The 16,978-nt window shown below is 39.4% G+C and overlaps 1 protein-coding gene across 1 annotated transcript in view; it reads right to left on the reverse strand.

The window, feature by feature from the left end:
* ENTPD8 (ectonucleoside triphosphate diphosphohydrolase 8) overlaps window positions 1–8,402 on the reverse strand; it is a 33,172-nt gene extending 24,770 nt beyond the window's left edge. Inside the window, exons 1-3 of the mRNA XM_072431341.1 lie at window positions 8,315–8,402; window positions 5,327–5,459; window positions 2,441–2,558 (exon numbers count right to left, since the gene is read on the reverse strand). Coding sequence (XP_072287442.1) covers window positions 2,441–2,558; window positions 5,327–5,455 — 247 coding nt within the window. The 5' untranslated portion in view covers window positions 5,456–5,459; window positions 8,315–8,402. The remainder of the gene's footprint in view (window positions 1–2,440; window positions 2,559–5,326; window positions 5,460–8,314) is intronic.
* Window positions 8,403–16,978: the final 8,576 nt, after the last annotated feature.

A 16,978-nucleotide genomic window follows, 5' to 3' on the forward strand; every position in this document is an offset into this window, starting at 1 on the left:
CATTATGGATATTATTGCTATGTTTATGTATTATTAAACGGGGGAATTAGGTTGTTGGTTAATTAGGTTATATTCGATGTAATATGTTAGTGTTATATAATCCCAGTTTATCAATATTAATAATAATAATAATAATAATAATAATAATAATAATTATTATTATTATTACTATTATTATTTTTATTGAGTGTTATGTTATGTTATAGTAATGTATGCTTGCATATCAAAAGTGTAAAATGTATTCATTTATTTGTCATTTATTTATTATTGGATATGTGTTTTGTTAATTACTTGAATGGTTAGTTTATTTATTGGTGGGTAAATAAACAGTTGCTCTCCTGCCAATTTAAATCCAAGATTGTTGTTTGGGTATTTAATGGTGGGTGAGTGGTTGGTAAGCAGGTCGGGGGGAGGCAGAGTTTCTGATGGTGGGGGTAAAGGATGGGATAGAAGGACCGAGCTACCCTGGTCATGTTTTCTCTAAAAGAGGGACATAAAATGCAGATATGGTAGTGAGAAGTAGAAGTTCATTTTCGAGCAGAAACCAGAAAGTGGTGCATGCTTGACCAGGGTAGCTCGGACCTTCTAGCCCATCCTTTATAAACACCATTGTCATAACTACCGCCTACTTCCAAACCTCCCCCTGCTTACCAGCCACTCCCCCCCATTAAATACCCCAACACAAAATCTTGGATTTTAAATTGGCTGGCAAGCAGCCGTTTATTTAAAACACCATTAAATAAAGGTTACTTTCCAAATAATTAACAAACAAATATCCAAATAAAATAAATGCCAAAAAAAATTACAATTTACACATTGATAAGCATACATTAACATAAATTAACACAACACTCCTTATTAATATAATTATTATTAAAACGGGATTATATAATGTTAACATATTACATTGAATATAGCTTAATGAACCAACAACTTAATTCCCCTTTTAATAACTCACCCCAGCCCCCCAAACGGAGAGCAACATATCAAACCAGAACCTTGCTGTGAAAGAGGACTCTACCCCCCCACCCCACCCCACTGCACCGACACCAGGGCGCAGTATAATGTACCCTTAAAAACACCACGGACCCCATACAGTAATAAAAAAGTTAACCCTGCCGCACCACCAACCATAGGGGGGAATGGGGCATATCATCCCCCTGAATCGACACAAGGGGGCAATAAAAGTACACCAGTACTCTAGAACTGGCTTACAATGTCAATAGCACCGCTACCCATGAATAATAGAATAACCCATCCCACTGCACTGACCTGGGAGAAATCAGTTCATACAACCCCACCGAACGAAAAATCCCAGGAGTACCCCATCCCCAAATACTAACACACAGTAGTGCCTGCAAATATCACCCCGCCAAACTGATCATGGGAGGAAAGAGTATATTCTCCTCCATTCCTAATCTCCTCCTACCCCACGTTGTACACTAGCCCAGCCCCCTCTGGCAACACTACCTTTTTCTTAACCCCTTAAAAGCTCTGGGCTAGGCCTCGCACCTGGTCATGTGACCCTGCGCCTAATTCTTATGGCTACGGGACTCTCTTTATGTTTTAAGCTGAACCTATGTGCTTTGATGTTTGCACTAGATTCTGAATAATTGTGAATGCCTATAAACATAAAGGTGCTTTCTGCTATGTGTGGAGGGGAGGAGAGTTTAATACTTGCACTGAATACTTATGAAGTGGCTTTGGGAATTGTATTATTTTATATTCTTATCCAACCCATCAAGCTCCCAGGTTGTCCAAGGAATACCCCATATTTTCATGTATGGGGGAATACATTTCCATCCTCCTGTCCTTCCCCATTTTATTGGTCAATCACCACCAAGTATATTTGCAACCAGGTGTTTTGAGTCACCTAGCAATAGACCGTGGCAATGGGAAATTTTAAATTTGTCCAAATCTAAAAGGAAATATGTTATATGTTGCAACCTATTAGTCCCTGGATGTGGTGGCTGCATTTCCTTTTACTTTCTGAGCTTTTTTTTCCTTTTTTTCACCTGGTAGTTCTGTAAAAAAAAACCTTTCCTGTTCCTGAGTGGCTACATTCACTCCATTATATCTATAGAGTGGGCATTGCTTGTGCCTAGTCACCTCTCAAGATATGGACAGCAAATACACATTCCTTCATTAATAGTGGAGTTTACAGATGATAGCTTGGAAGGAATACAATACTGATGTGGCTACCTGGTCACCTCATATAAAGAGGCAATAACACAGCTTTTTTGGCAAAATTAACATAGTTGAAAATGTTTGTAGCCTGAAAAAATAAATCTAATGCAGCAACCACATCTGATCTGCAATATTCCATCTTAGATATCAGTTAAGGGAATAGAAATGGAGGGTTTTTGCCCCACCTATAAAATAAATGTGTTGTTGTTGGGCAAAATCTAGATCCACTTTAAGTTGAATGTACAGGACGCACCTGGAACCTCACACATGGAGATCTGAGAGACAATCCCTGTGTCATTCTCCTTGTGTGCCGGCCACTGATAGATGTAGAGTGAGGTGTGGGATGAGCCAGCGTCAAACACCAAGCCATACTGTAAGATAGAAGAACACAGCTGAGTCCAGAAGTCATACAGAACGTACATGTAATGCAGCTCCTTATCATACAAGTCAATGTTTATGTAAGCAAAGCATAGAGCTATGGCAAAATAATGGTATATGATAAATGAAGGATGATAAAGGAAGGATGATGATATATCTATTTAGTATTATGTGTCACTGGATGGCAAAATTTGTACCTGTAATGTGTAACTGTCCATCCTTTAATTATAGGTATTGCAATGTAGCTTTTCAATTTTATTCAGATAAGAGATCAGCTGGATGTCAATCTTTTCAATAAAGTATTAGGAAGCTAACACCTTGCTTCTATGTATAGTTTGTAATGATGTATGTATTGGAGCAGCCATATTGAGAGCTAAGGTCCAAGGCTCAATCTGATAGGTGGCTTTAAGAGTTTTGGCTGGAGGTAGGATCAGATGACAATAACTGGTACAGGCATAGTAGTCTACATACATGTATACATGTTGCCTGGTCTCCTCCACTCAGCTGCTGTTACATTGTATAGTGCTAGTGGTTGAGCAGTAAGTAAATGCTTGCTTCTGCTTTCACGGTACTGATGACATCCTTCTCACAAGAAACACCTATTAACCTTAACACCATCATAAGACTTCATATGAAGCTTTTATCATATACAGCTTTTATCAATAATTTGATTTTTTGGTGTTACTGAATATTGAGACATGTCGAGCTATTAGTCATAATTACCCACAAAATACTAATAAGTATGCTTTAAAATGTATTTTGCTGAAAGTTTTTTCAAGTTTTTTAAATGTTTTTTCACTGTGCATGCCTACTGAGCAGGTATTGTATTAAATGAAAGATCACACTTTTGCCTTTTTAATTGCTGACACTTCTATAATTCCATGATTGTAATATAACTTCCATACAGCAATATACTTATCAGTTGTATAGGCTTCTAAAAATAGTTATAGGTACATAAAAGTTATATTAGCTGATAGTCACTGGTCCACACGTCATAAAACCGGTTCAATAAAGTAGAAATAACCATAAAATCCTGGGCAATACTCTGATAATTTCATGTTGTCAGAAATTCATGTGTATGCAACAGTGAAGTTTTTGCATTATTGTAATGTTAACCTTTAAAGAGAAAGTGTGGTCCTAGTATTTTTTTTTTAAATTCACATGTATACCAAATAAACAAAATGTAATTAATGTAAATGTTGTGTAAAAATGTTAGTCTAACACTTTGTATCTATGCCTAATGTACATTTAAACATACATGCTGGCAATAAAAACATTTATTTAAAACCGTGAAAAAATTCAAACCAAATGGGCTTATTGTTTGTTTATCTCCCCCTTTGATTTTTGTACTTTTGAGTTGCTTTTTGTGGGTCACTTGCTCTTTAATAATCTCTTGTATATTATTGTTGGCCACCAAAAGATGGCAACAAGTCCACATTACAAACTCTGTCTCAGTAGGAGTTTGTTGTACACTCTACAGGAGTGCACAGTGCCATCTAATGGCTCATGTAAAAATCTAGATTATTTTTAAAAAAGCATTTTCAGGTCATAAAAAAACATTTTATACTTGAGAATATTTAGGATTTATTACATATGCAGGTTCTTCCTGTTGCATAATACTACACAGCAATTATTGTTTCTCTGTTAGAATGTCTGTTAGAAATGTCTGTATAATTTAATTAAATTGAGTAGACTAACTAGTCTACCAGCTTGTCAAACATCCACAATGCTCCTGGTTAAGATTTTTGCCTAAGGTTTACATAGCATTAAGATGTTTTTGGTTTTATTCATGGCAAGAAAAACAATGACAGAAATAAAAACAAGACTTTACCATGTGTTAGGATCAGTGCAGACAAGGATGGTATTACAAATTAATAGGGCTACATTTAAAACCTGTAAGGTGACTGGAGCTAGTGCTCAAACTGTACCTATAAGAAGCTGGCTTTTTTTGCTGTCACCTTGCAGACACCCTGTCTCTCATTAAATGTTTATGGTGAAGCCATATGAAGGAGGAGGGGAAAAAGGAGGGAGATTTACTGCTCAGACTCCTTAACCTGTGTGTGTAATTGTCAGCTTGAGCTATTGACCTCTGTAACTGAGGAGAAGCTGTGATACGTGAGAAGTGGCTGAAAGTTACGTCTGCTGACGGGACATATTTTTAAAACTAATTAAACGTTATATTGTAAAACAGGGGTGTCAAACTCAAATACACAGTGGGCCACAATGAAACATTTGGACAAAGTCGCAGGCCTACCTTTGATATTTATTGAAAAAATACCTACAATTGAGGAAGGTCGCTAATGTCAACAGAGGCGGTAGCGCTTGTGGGTCCTGATTGACATGCCAGCAGAGCGTTCTGTGATTTGTAGCGGTGACTGCACTGTCTACCGGCGGGCCAGCTCTAGTAGACACTAGTAGTATTAGGTACTTTCTTATATAATTACAGTCCAGGTTTGATCCTCAGGTCTGAGTTTGAGACCCCCGATGTAAAAAAATTGTTGAAAAAAATTCTATATATTCTGTATTCTTTAAATTCTGTAAAAAATTATTGTAAATGGAGAAAAATGTGTTTTGTATGGATCTTGTCCACTTATAATATTACAGAAGCCACTTTACACTGTGCAGGATCATCTGTCACAATTCCTTTCTGTACTTAATTTATTTATACTTTGTTTTCAATACATTTTTACATTCTTCTTTCCCTTTAATTCGGCTGCCAGGTATAGATGCTCCTCCTGTCCTCCCTGGAGGATCCTCCTACCTTGTTAGGTGATGGTTGATACATGTTTTTGATGTCCACCAGGATGAGTATGAGAGCGATTACACCAGAGACAGCAGAGATAACAATCAGACATCCTACTGCCAAGCCCTTATGATTTCTGCACTGCATTGACCTGGAAGAGGAGAGAAACAACATTACACAGAAGATGAAGAAATATGGAGTGGTACATACTGGGCACAGGGCAAATAGGGATTCTGTAAAGTAAAGGGCCCAAGGTAAAATTGCTGCCAACTTCAAATGTCTTCCGTGTTTTAGGACCAAATTTTAACTTAATTTTTATAGTTTATGTAGTCAGAAGCATAAAAACCTCTTTATTTATTAGTGCTCCTTTTGCACCTCAAACTTCCCTTTCTTGGTGAAACACTTAAGATGAGGAATAATTAATCACACCATTCTGCATTGGTCTGACACTACTTCCACAAGGTATCAGCTACTGAGCTCTAATAAGCATGGAGAACAAGCATAGCTAGAGTTCAGTAGTAGTCAGGGTATATGGTGTCCCACTGCTGGAGAACAGCTTTTGCTTGTACAGAGAACAAAAGTGTCCTATTTTCAGTATTCTGCTAGGGAAGTAGATTGATGGTGGAATGGTAAAACAACAACAGCAGAAATGAGAAAAAATGAGATAATATTGAAATTTTAACTAAACTGTACTCACATCATGTAAAACAAATGGCCCCTGCTGCTCCATTTGCCCCTACTGCAATTTCTGCAGCTTATTCTGTGTCCCAAAAAAATTCAAGTTTCCATTGGGTGGTTGCATCCTATATAAATGCTTGCAGTTTTTTTTCTTCCCTGGGATTCAACTAAGGAGATGGGATTTACACTGTGCTGTCCATGTTTCTGTTTGGGAAATGTACAACAATTTTCTATCCTTTGAACCCTTTACTTTAAAAATGGTCATTGGTCATGGTCCTCTCAGTATATGCTCAGACACCTACTTCCTGAGTAACACTCAGTGCAGATGTGCCTGTTTAATATCAGCTGGATATGTTTATTGGGGTAATTAAAGAATCAACTTTTTTTTGTACAAGTGAAAAATAATTAAAAAAATGCTCCTTATTGAAATGGTTGTAAAACTTTTAATGTGTTTTTAATCTGTACTTCCTGTTGTGCAAATTCTCAGTACAATTCTTGTAAAAGGAATATAAGCACTGAAGGGGTTTTAAATGGTTACATAGTTACATAGTAGGTTAGGTTGAAAAAAGACATAAGTCCATCAAGCCAAGATATAAGACCCTATAAGACATAGTTAGTCCAGAGGAAGGCAAAAAAAACCCCTGGTACAATTTGCTTCAACAGGGGAAAAAATTCCTTTCTGATTCCATGAGGCAATCAGATGTTCCCTGGACCAACAGTCACTGTTATTTTTACTTTAAAGCCTTATTACCCAGTTATATTCTGTGCTTCTAAAAAACATCCAGCTTTTTCCAAAGAACTCGCTGAAACTGCTTCCTGAGGTAGCTGATTACACATTTTCACAGACCTTACAGTGAAGAATCCCTTCCTTCCGGAGCTTAAACATCTTTTCCTCCAGACGCAAAGAGTGCCCTCTTGTTCTTTGTAATGATCTCAAAGTAAATAATGGGGAAGAGAGTTCTCTATATGGACTATTTATATATTTACACAGGGTGATCATATCCTCCCTTAAACGTTTCTTCTCAAGGGAGAATAGATTCAGTTCAGCTAATCTCTCCTCATAGCTGAGCTCCTCAATTCCTTTTAATAATTTAGTTACCCTTCTCTGCACTCTCTCCAATTCCACAATGTCCTTTTTGTGAACTGGTGCCCAAAACTGCACTGCATATTCCAGATGTGGTCTGACCAATGCTTTGTACAGGGGCAGGAATATGTCTTCATCTCTGCAGTCTATTCCTCTTTTATTACAAGAAAGTACTTTACTAGCTTTAGATATTGCAGCCTGGCATTGCATGCTGTTATTAAGTCTATGATCTACCAGAACCCCCAGATCCGTTTCCATTTCTGACTCTCCCAAATGTATTCCCCCTAGACAGTATGAAGCATGCATGTTATTAGCCCCCAAGTGCATAACTTTACATTTATCCATAATAAATGTAATTTGCCACTTGGCCGCCAAATCAAACAGTTTTACCTGCCTAAAGGGGCTGTATTTCAATACATCTAGCCCCAAGACTTGCTCAGCCCTGTCAGATTGTACAGCAAATGCGTGACCTGACTTTTCTCCACCCGGTAACACAACTTCGTCACATTCTTGTCCCCAATCTGTGAATTGACTGTAGGAAAGAATTAAGAGGCTGATATGGTTACCACACTGATATCTATCTAGTCTAGGGCATTCCCAATTTGACTGGCAGCCAGCCAGGTGTACGGACCAGGTGTCACACTACTGCTATAAATGCAAGTACCATTTACCCGAGTTTCACTTAAAATACTTTTGAGGATACCTAAATGCATGCATTGGTGTTTTTATACTTGTCTTGAGTCCTGGAGTGTATGTCTAACACCTCCCTAGACCTAGAATTTTTGCATCACTTACATAGATATTGAAAAATAACAGGAAGCACAGTTTAACAATTCCATATATTTTTATGCGAATCATGCGAATCAAAGCAAAATTATCAAAAAAGCTAAAAGTAAATTTTTTTACTTTTCTGACTTCTATTGTTTTTTTTTTTAAAAGCACATTTTGATTGCTGTACAATTGGTCCCCTTGGTGGATTAAATCATCCCCTGGTGTCTTATTCTCCAGGAATAAAGAAAGGGAGGTCCTTAGAGGTCCCAGCTCTACCATTCAGCCTCATTCTCCTTGCTTCATTCTCAGTAGTGTGGCTGGGCAGATTTGCAAATTCTAGTACAGAGATCTCCCTAAAACATTTGTGAGTGATACACCCTGCAGACCTTATGTTAAAATTACCAGTTCTGGTATACTGACCTGTTAATTCCACTTGCTCATGAAATATCACAGCGATTGACAATTGATCTTACCTGTCCTTGTTGGTGTCAGCCCAGAGAGGCTTCCTCTGCTAGTCCCTTTTTCCTCTCAGGTCAAGGTGCATTATGTATACTGTCACTGTGTGCATGATGTGGAGAGTTCACAGTCCCTCCTCCTCTTCAGGTGTCGAATCACCTGAAGGTGGAAATAAACCAAGCCCAATCGTTGGCACTCAACTTTCTAAAAAGATTTTGCCAGAAGAGGCAATCAATTATCTCAGTAATCTCAGCCAGTACACACCAATGTGCTTTTATAAGTGCATTTATCCTTGTGGGATAGAGTACACAAGCAGTATAGAACAGCAGTGTAGCCTGCAGTGAAATCATTTAAACCTTTTGAAAAATAATAAAGTATTATTCTGGAATATCTATTCATCTGTCTATGTCCAGAATTATGCATTAGGACCTGGCTTTGACAAGTCTGCTCAGCATCAATGTGAGCATTTGGCAATTTTACAGTATTTTTTCCACCATGGCTGTGCATGGCTCAGTTAATGAAAATGTGTTAACTGTGCATTTCCACATTAGAGGTGTATGGGTGGATTGATCCCCCCCCACCAATGCTACCTGCTACCTGGTGAACACTAACAATGTGTGTACTGCACCCACTGCCAGTGCAACAAGGCACTTCACTGACTGCCACTGCAGCCAACAGCATTTCCAGTAATCGCAATAGTACCACTTTGGCTCAAACAAGTCAAAAGCTGGGATCTAAGATAAAAAAAGCAACTGTCCTCTCGAGCCTGGTTATCCCCTCTTTTTTTTTTAATTCTCCCAATCATGGATTATCAGCAAATGTAGTCGTTACCTAGGTTAGTATACATGGAAATGCATCCAGCTAATAAATGCCCATTGATCAGGGTTGGCATGCATCAATCAGGGTGTATTGATATTCACATCCCACTGTGTGTATCAGAGCTAACAATTCTTAAGAAAAGACTAATGTTAAGCTATCCTCCCTGGTTTAGCACATTAGCACATTAGCATTTTAAAATGTACAGGACTCAAAAAATAGTAAGATTTCCAAGCTATTGTAAAGTGGTCCCTGACATGCATTTCCTATGTTGGGCCCCCCATGTCTAGGTTTGAGAGGAAAAATTGTGGATGGAACAAGCGATGAGGTTGAGGCATTATGGGTGGAGTTGAATGTGGGGTTGAATAACACACAAAAAAATAGAAAAATCAACTACTAGCACTACTAGAAAAAGAAGAAGAACTACTAGAAAAAGCAGCACAAAGTGGAAGTGTTCTAATCATGGGAGATTTCAACTCCCCTGACATTGACTGAAGTAATGGCACTACAGTAACAGCAAAAGGGAGGAAATTTGTGAATTTAATACAAGATCATTTTATGGTAAGTTTATGGAAGCCCCAACTAGAAATGATACTCTGCTGGACCTAGTTCTTTCTAACAATGCAGAGCTTATAACATGTGCAAATAAAAGAGAATCTGGGTAGCAGTGACCATAATATGATTTCATTTAATGTAAGCTGTAAACAGGAAGCAAAAACAGGAAAGATAAAAACATTTAATTTTAAGAGAGAAAATTTTCCATTATTAAGGGCGGTTCTCTGTGACTTGGACTGGGAGACAGTTTTGTTTGGAATGTTTCAAGTCTTTTCTACAAAAGCAAACTAAAAATTTTATTCCAATGGTCAATAAGTTTAAGAAGCTTGTTGCACCCAAAAATTGTTTATGAATATGTAAATAAATATGTATATGTATTTAGAGGTGTATATATACACCGGGGATATACCGTGTTTCCACTGTGTACTGTAGTCTTCTTCATGGGTAAATAAGGCATCCCCCTGAAAATAAGCCCTAGAGCATATTTTGGCCTTCAAAAAAAAAATAAGACAGAGTCTTATCATCGGGGAAACAGGGTATGTATATAGTACACTGTAGGAGATATCCCAATAGATAGACTGTATCTAAGTAGCATGAAACAATACAGGAATGCGGGGCTAGGAATGTGATGTTTAAACAATAAACCTGTTTTATCTTTGTATTGGTCTCTGGCCCTCCTAGAGGGTCTCTAATTTAAGGACTTCACAGGAATAACAAGAGGTAGTAAATACCGATACAGGGTTTGGTTTGCCAAGGAACAACAAACAAACAGATGAAAGAACAGATCACTAGTAGGGCCTTCAAGGGGCAATTAATCCATCAAGCCTGAGTCAGGAGAAGATGGATGCATATTCAAACAGATGGATTGGGTTGATAACCCAGCTGGACCTCTTGTCCTAAATTTAGATTCCAGCAAGAGATTCTTATATCAAATTTAGTTGGGAGGTCCATTACATTACATTAACCAATACCAATCTAGTGGGGTGTGTGTCAACTGATGGTCATCGTACAGAACACACCCACTAACCAATCCAAGAGTCCCAATATTAGCTAATGGGAATTAACTATAAAAAATGGGAACTGAGAGAATTGAGATCTCTTGCTCTCCTCTCTTGCTTGCTCTCTTTGTCTCCTGAGGGTCTCCTGAGGTAAGCTGGTATGGAGTCCTCTTCTGAAGGAAGTTGGCTCCTGAGGTACCCATTAACCTCTTAGCAGGTAGCTATAAGATATTTCTGATTGTAGTCTTATGGGTGTCTATAGTATTACGGCATTACTTTGCCATTTTGTAATTACTGTATTGTGTACTAAGCATTATTAGATTATTACAGGGGTTACTACTAATAACCCTATGCTGTATCTATATCATTGATTGAAGTTCCTATGTTTGAATATCAAACAATATTGCTGTGTATTTTGTTTCACCTTGTTTTCTTAAATAAACTGTTTGAGTGACTAGCTATCATTTGTGTATGAACCTTCTTTTATTGAATATCTATATGCATTGATAGGGGATGAAATTTCAATATTTATGCAGATAAATATTCCTAAATAAACAGGCTAAAAGTTAAACTTATATGGCTCACAGCTGATGTTAAAAAAGCCATAAGGAACAAGAAAAGGGCTTTCCAAAACAATAAAAATGAAGGATCACCTTCATCATTTGAAACCTATAAAGAATATAAAAAAAAATATGTAAAAAAGAAAAAAAATAAGCAAAACTTCAAAATGAAAGACAAATTGCAAAGGAAAGTAAGGCAAACCCCCCATTTTTAAAAAATATATTAATAGCAAAAAGATCAGATCTGAGCATGTAGGCCCCTTAAACAATGTCGCTGGGTTGGTAACTGGGGATAAAGACAAGGCAGATTTACTAAACACTTTTTTTAGCTCTGTTTACACCAAGGAAAATGGCAGTGCTCAAGTCCAAATTCATAACAGCAATGTCAGTGCCCTAAATGAGTCACAATGGCTCAGAATTGATATGATTTAGAAACGGCTGGGAAAAAGGTTGACAAAGCACCAGGACCTGATGGATTACATCCATGTGTCCTCAATGAGCTGAGGTCAGTTATTTAAAAAGCCATTATTTCAAATTTTTAGAGACTCTTTAGTCACTGACAAGGTACCAATGGATTGGCGTATAGCCAATGTGTTTCCTATGTTCAAAAAGGGAGCAAAGTCATTACCAGGTAACTACAGACCCGTTAGTTTAACGTCCATAAAAAAAGTCTTAGAGAGTTTGATAAAGAACCACATTAGGGGAGTTCCTGCTAGAAAATAATATTATAAGTGATAATCAGCATGGCTTCAAGAAAGACAGACGGTGGCAAACAAATGTTCTCTCTTTTTTTGAAGACGTAAGTAAACAGGTAGACAGTGGAATAGCAGTTGATATAGTGTACTTTGACTTTGCTAAAGCATTTGACACTGTACCACACAGACGGTTAATATGCAAGTTAGGGTCGATAGGTTTAGAAAAGTCAATCTGTAAATGGATAGAGAACTGGCCTAAAGATCGCACCCAGATAGTTGTAATTATTGATTCATACTTTGAATGGTCTAAGATTATTAGTGGTGTACCCCAGGGTTCAGTGTTGGGACCTTTACTGTTTAACATCTTTATAAATAATATAGAGTTTGGGATTAAAACACCAAAATATGTAATGGAATTAGGTCCATATAGGATGTCTATAATCTACAAGCAGACCTAGATGTACTGTTTGATTGGGCAGCGAAGTGGCAAATGACATTTATTATAGATAAATGTAATTTATGCACTTGGGACTAACAACATGCATGCTTCATACTGTCTAGGGGGAATACATTTGGGGGAGTCAAAAAAGGAAAAGGATCTGGGGGTTCTGGTAGATCATAGACTTAATAACAGCATGCAATGCCAAGCTGCAATATCTAAAGCTAGCAAACTACTTTATTGTATTAAAAAAGGAATAGACTGCAGAGATGGAGACATAATGCTGCCCCTGTACAAAGCATTGGTCAGACCACATCTGGAATATGCAGTCCAGTTTTGGGCACCAGTTCACAAAAAGGACATTGTGGAATCGGAGAGACTGCAGAGAGGGGCAACTAATTTAATAAAAGTAATGGAGGAGCTCAGCTATGAGGAGAGATTAGCTGAACTGAATCTATTCTACCTTGAGAAAAGACGTTTAAGGGGGATATGATCACCCTGTATAAATATATAAACTGTCCATATAGTGAACTCTCTTCCCCATTATTCACATCATTACAAAGAACAAGAGAGCACTCTTTGCGTCTGGAGGAAAAGAAGTTTAAGCTCCGGAAGGTAGGGATTCTTCACTGTAAGGTCTGTGATAATGTGGAATCAGCTCCCACAGGAAGTAGTTTCAGCAACTACTATAGATTACTTAAAGAAAAAACTGAATGTTTTTCTAGAAGCACAGAATATAACTGGGTATTCGGGCTGTAAAGTAAAAATAACAGTGACTGTTGATCCAGGGAACATCCGATTGTCTCATGGAATCAGGAAAGATTTTTTCCCCCTGTTGAAGCAAAGTGTATCAGGGTTTTTTTGCCTTCCTCTGGACCAACTATGTCTTTTAGGGTTTTATATCTGGGATATGTTTATTTCCTTAGTGGTTGAACTTGATGGACTTATGTCTTTTTTAAACCTAACCTACTATGTAACTATCATGTAACTATGTCGTAGTATGACCCTGTATAGGACACTATCCAGTGTTAGATAAGTTTAGCTGATAGCTATATATCTCAGATAGTGACATTTTCTCCATTAATGGGTTAATATAGTCATTTACTGACTACAGCGTTATACAAAAGAAACAATGGTAGAATTGTAGGACTACTGTTATTATACAAACAAATTGATCAGGACTCCTAGCATACTTATCCTGTCTGTGGCAGTAATTTCATGTTTGTTTTTTGTCTCACTAACATAAAGGCATACACCTCTCAGGTTATTATGTCTTACATACACTTACACAGTTAAATTATTTATAAAGTAGATCTAAACCTTAAGTGTTTGGCATTAGTTTTCATGAAGCACCGTGTTTTGTTTTGTTTTTTTTCTTTCAATAAGTTTTTATTGAGTTTTTCAAAATACATAAACACTGAACATGAAAAATAGAAATACCAGTACAAACAAACAAACCATGAACACAGCAGAACCTTTACCTGCCTACTGGAGCCAAAAAGGCTTGTATATCAGAGAGTGATGCAAAACAAGTAGTATAGGATCTGAGGATTTCGCATGGTAGGAAAAAGACATATGTACACAAACCCGATAATAAACATTTCCTCCTACAACAGAATATCTATCCATACACTAAAAAAGGCACTTCATATTGAACAATAATAACCAGACAAGACAGAAATATAAGGAAAAGAAAGAGAAGGAGTGGAAAGAGAAAGAACCGAATACCATAAGATAGGACTATAATGTTTCCAATCGTGCACCAGCAAAAAAGAACAAAAACAAAAAACAAAAGGGGGGAAGGAAGAACAGCCACCCACTCATATAGTAGGAAGAGAGCTATCGAAATCTGCAGGCAGATAATGCTCGAAAGGTTTGGTTGAATATGTCACTATTCGATTCGACCGCTATTCGTTCTAATAAAGCAAAATTATTCGGGCGAACGAACGTCAAATTCGAACTCCATTAAAGTCACTTGGGGGAAAAATTTGGGTTGTTTCTCGGGACTGTGTAGAGCTTCTACAGCCTATAAATACATTTAAAAAGACATGTCAAGACTCCCACAGCTCTGCACAACACTGTACAAGTAAAAAAAAAAATAAATAAGGAAGGCTTTTTTATGTTGCTGGCAACGCCATTTTATGAGGCCTCCGAGTGGAGGCAGAGCGGACCACGAGGGGTTCCTCCGGTCCAAAAATTAGCCACCAGGTTTCACCGCTCTGTTACAAGCCGTACACAGGCTTCAGAGTACAGGCAGAGGTCCCTGAGGGGACATGAATAGATGAATGAGATTCCACTGTCCCTACAGTGGCGGTGGGCCCCGAGAAGGAGTGTGGATGGCTGTGTTACTCCTCCTGCTCTTACTGCTGCCGCCAGACTAGACCCAAGCTCAACAGGGTCTTCTTTCCCTGCTGATTCCGCCAAGCCCGTTCCCTTTCATGTGGTTTCGCTACATAGTAGGTAGGGACAGATTGGAATCTCGTTCATCCATTCATGTCTCCAATAGCTAGAGCTTCTAAACTGTGCATACAGGTGATGGCCTCAACCCCTAATGCTGTCCTTGCTCCGTCTCAGGGCCCACCACCTCTTCCTCAAGCTGTTACTGCTACCGCCTGCCCAGAGCCCAGCTCTGGATGCCAGTTACCAATGCTGTCCACGCTCCATTTTAGAGCCCACCGCCTCCCCTTTTTGCTGTTCCTGCTGCACGCCCCAGGCTTGATCAATATGAGCCATCAGGATGCAGGTATACTTCCGATGAGTCAGCTGATTCAAGTGGGTGGCATCTTTAACCCTGGAGCGCAGCTCGAAGCGGATGTGGAAGTGCATGTCAATCACATCAAGTTGGTGCAAATCTACCAGAGTGGCACTATAGAAATTCCCTTCTATGATGTCCCAGCGCACATTAGGAATTGGGTGCTCTAGCACTTCACCAGCTTTAAATCCAACAGGCATGGCCATGTTGCATATCACCAGACATTTGGGGCTCAGCACCTCGGTGAGCTGAATAAACAGGCAGTTCAGGTTGATTTTGTACATTTGCAGTTATTGCTCATGATACCTGATAATATCCTATATACACGAGTTGATGATGACAACATCGGGCTGAGGTCCATGTTCGGAGTCGGTCAGCACGCTCTCTATGTACTCTGAAGGGACACGGGTCAGGAAATAGAACCGTACAAGATGGTGGTCAGTTCTGTAATGACGCACTTCGCAGTAAATTATGCCATTGTGCATTTCACCCAGAGATCCCCCAACGTGTTGTTTGCAAATGACATCTCATCCTTCCCTTTCAGCTGGTTCTCAGTCCGAAACTCATCATTCTACTGTATTTTCACAAGATCTTTGTTGATGGATCTTTGAATGGAGTCTCCCAGGACTCTGGGACCCTGTTGAGCTTGAGTCTAGTCTGGCATCTAGAGCTGGGTATTGGGCAGTGGTCATGCGGCAGCAGTAAGAGCAGGAAGAGTAGGCGGTGGGCACTGAGAAGTGTGGATGGCATTGTTAACTCGCTTCTAGAGCTGGGTACTGGGAGGAGGAGGCGGTGGACCCTGAGATGGAGCAAGGACGGCATTAGTGGTTGAGGCCATCACCTATATGGACAGTGTAGAAGCTGTAGTTACTGGAGACATTGCTGTGTAGGGGACTGCCTTTTGCTTTCTGCTAGCTGTAACTTTGTAAAATGCGGCATGGACAGCATTGTTAACTGGCATCTACAGCTGGGTACTGGGTACTGGGCAGGCAGCAGAAGTAACTGCATTGGGAGGAGGCGTTAGGCCCTGAGATGAAGTGTGGACAGCATTTGTAAGTGGCAGCATCTATAGCTGGGTACTGGACAGGCAGAAGCATTAACAGTAGGAGGAGGAGGCGGTGGGCTCTGAGATGAAGTGTGTACGGCATTGTTAACCGGCGTCCAGAGCTGGGTACTGGGAAGGCAGCAGCAATAACAGCATGAGGAGGAGGAGGGGGTAAGCCCTGAGATGGATCAAGGACTGCATTAAAGACTGAGGCCATCACCTACATGGACAGTGTAGAAGCTGTAGCTACTGGAGACATTGCTGTGTAGGGGACTGCCTTTTTCTATCTGCTAGGTGTAACTTTGTAAAATGCGGCATAGACAATATTGTTAACTGGCATCTACAGCTGGGTATGGGTTACTGGGCAGGCAGCAGCAGTAACAGAAGGAGGAAGAGGTGATGGGCTCTGAGACAAAGTGTGGATGACATTAGTAACTGGCATCTAGAGTAGGGTACTGGGTAGGAGGCAGGATCAGTAACAGCAGTAGGAGGAGGCGGTGGGCTCTGAGACGAAGTTTAGACGGCATTAGGAACTGGCATCTAGAGTTGGGTACTCGGCAGGCACCAGCAGTAACAGCATGAGGAGGAGGCATTTAGCCCTCAGACGGAGTTTGGACGACATTAGTAATTGGCATCAAGAGTTGGGCACTGGGCAGGCGGCAGCAGTAACAGCATGAGGAGGAGGCATTAGGCCTAGAGATGGAGTGTGGACGGCTTTAGGGACTGGTATCTAGAGTTGGGTACTGGGCAGGCAGCAGAAGTAACAGCAGGAGGAGGAGTCATTAGGCCCTGAGACAGAGTGTGGACGACAATAGTAATTG

The sequence above is a fragment of the Pyxicephalus adspersus genome, chromosome Z (genome assembly GCF_032062135.1).
Source record: "Pyxicephalus adspersus chromosome Z, UCB_Pads_2.0, whole genome shotgun sequence".
Taxonomy (NCBI): domain Eukaryota; kingdom Metazoa; phylum Chordata; class Amphibia; order Anura; family Pyxicephalidae; genus Pyxicephalus; species Pyxicephalus adspersus.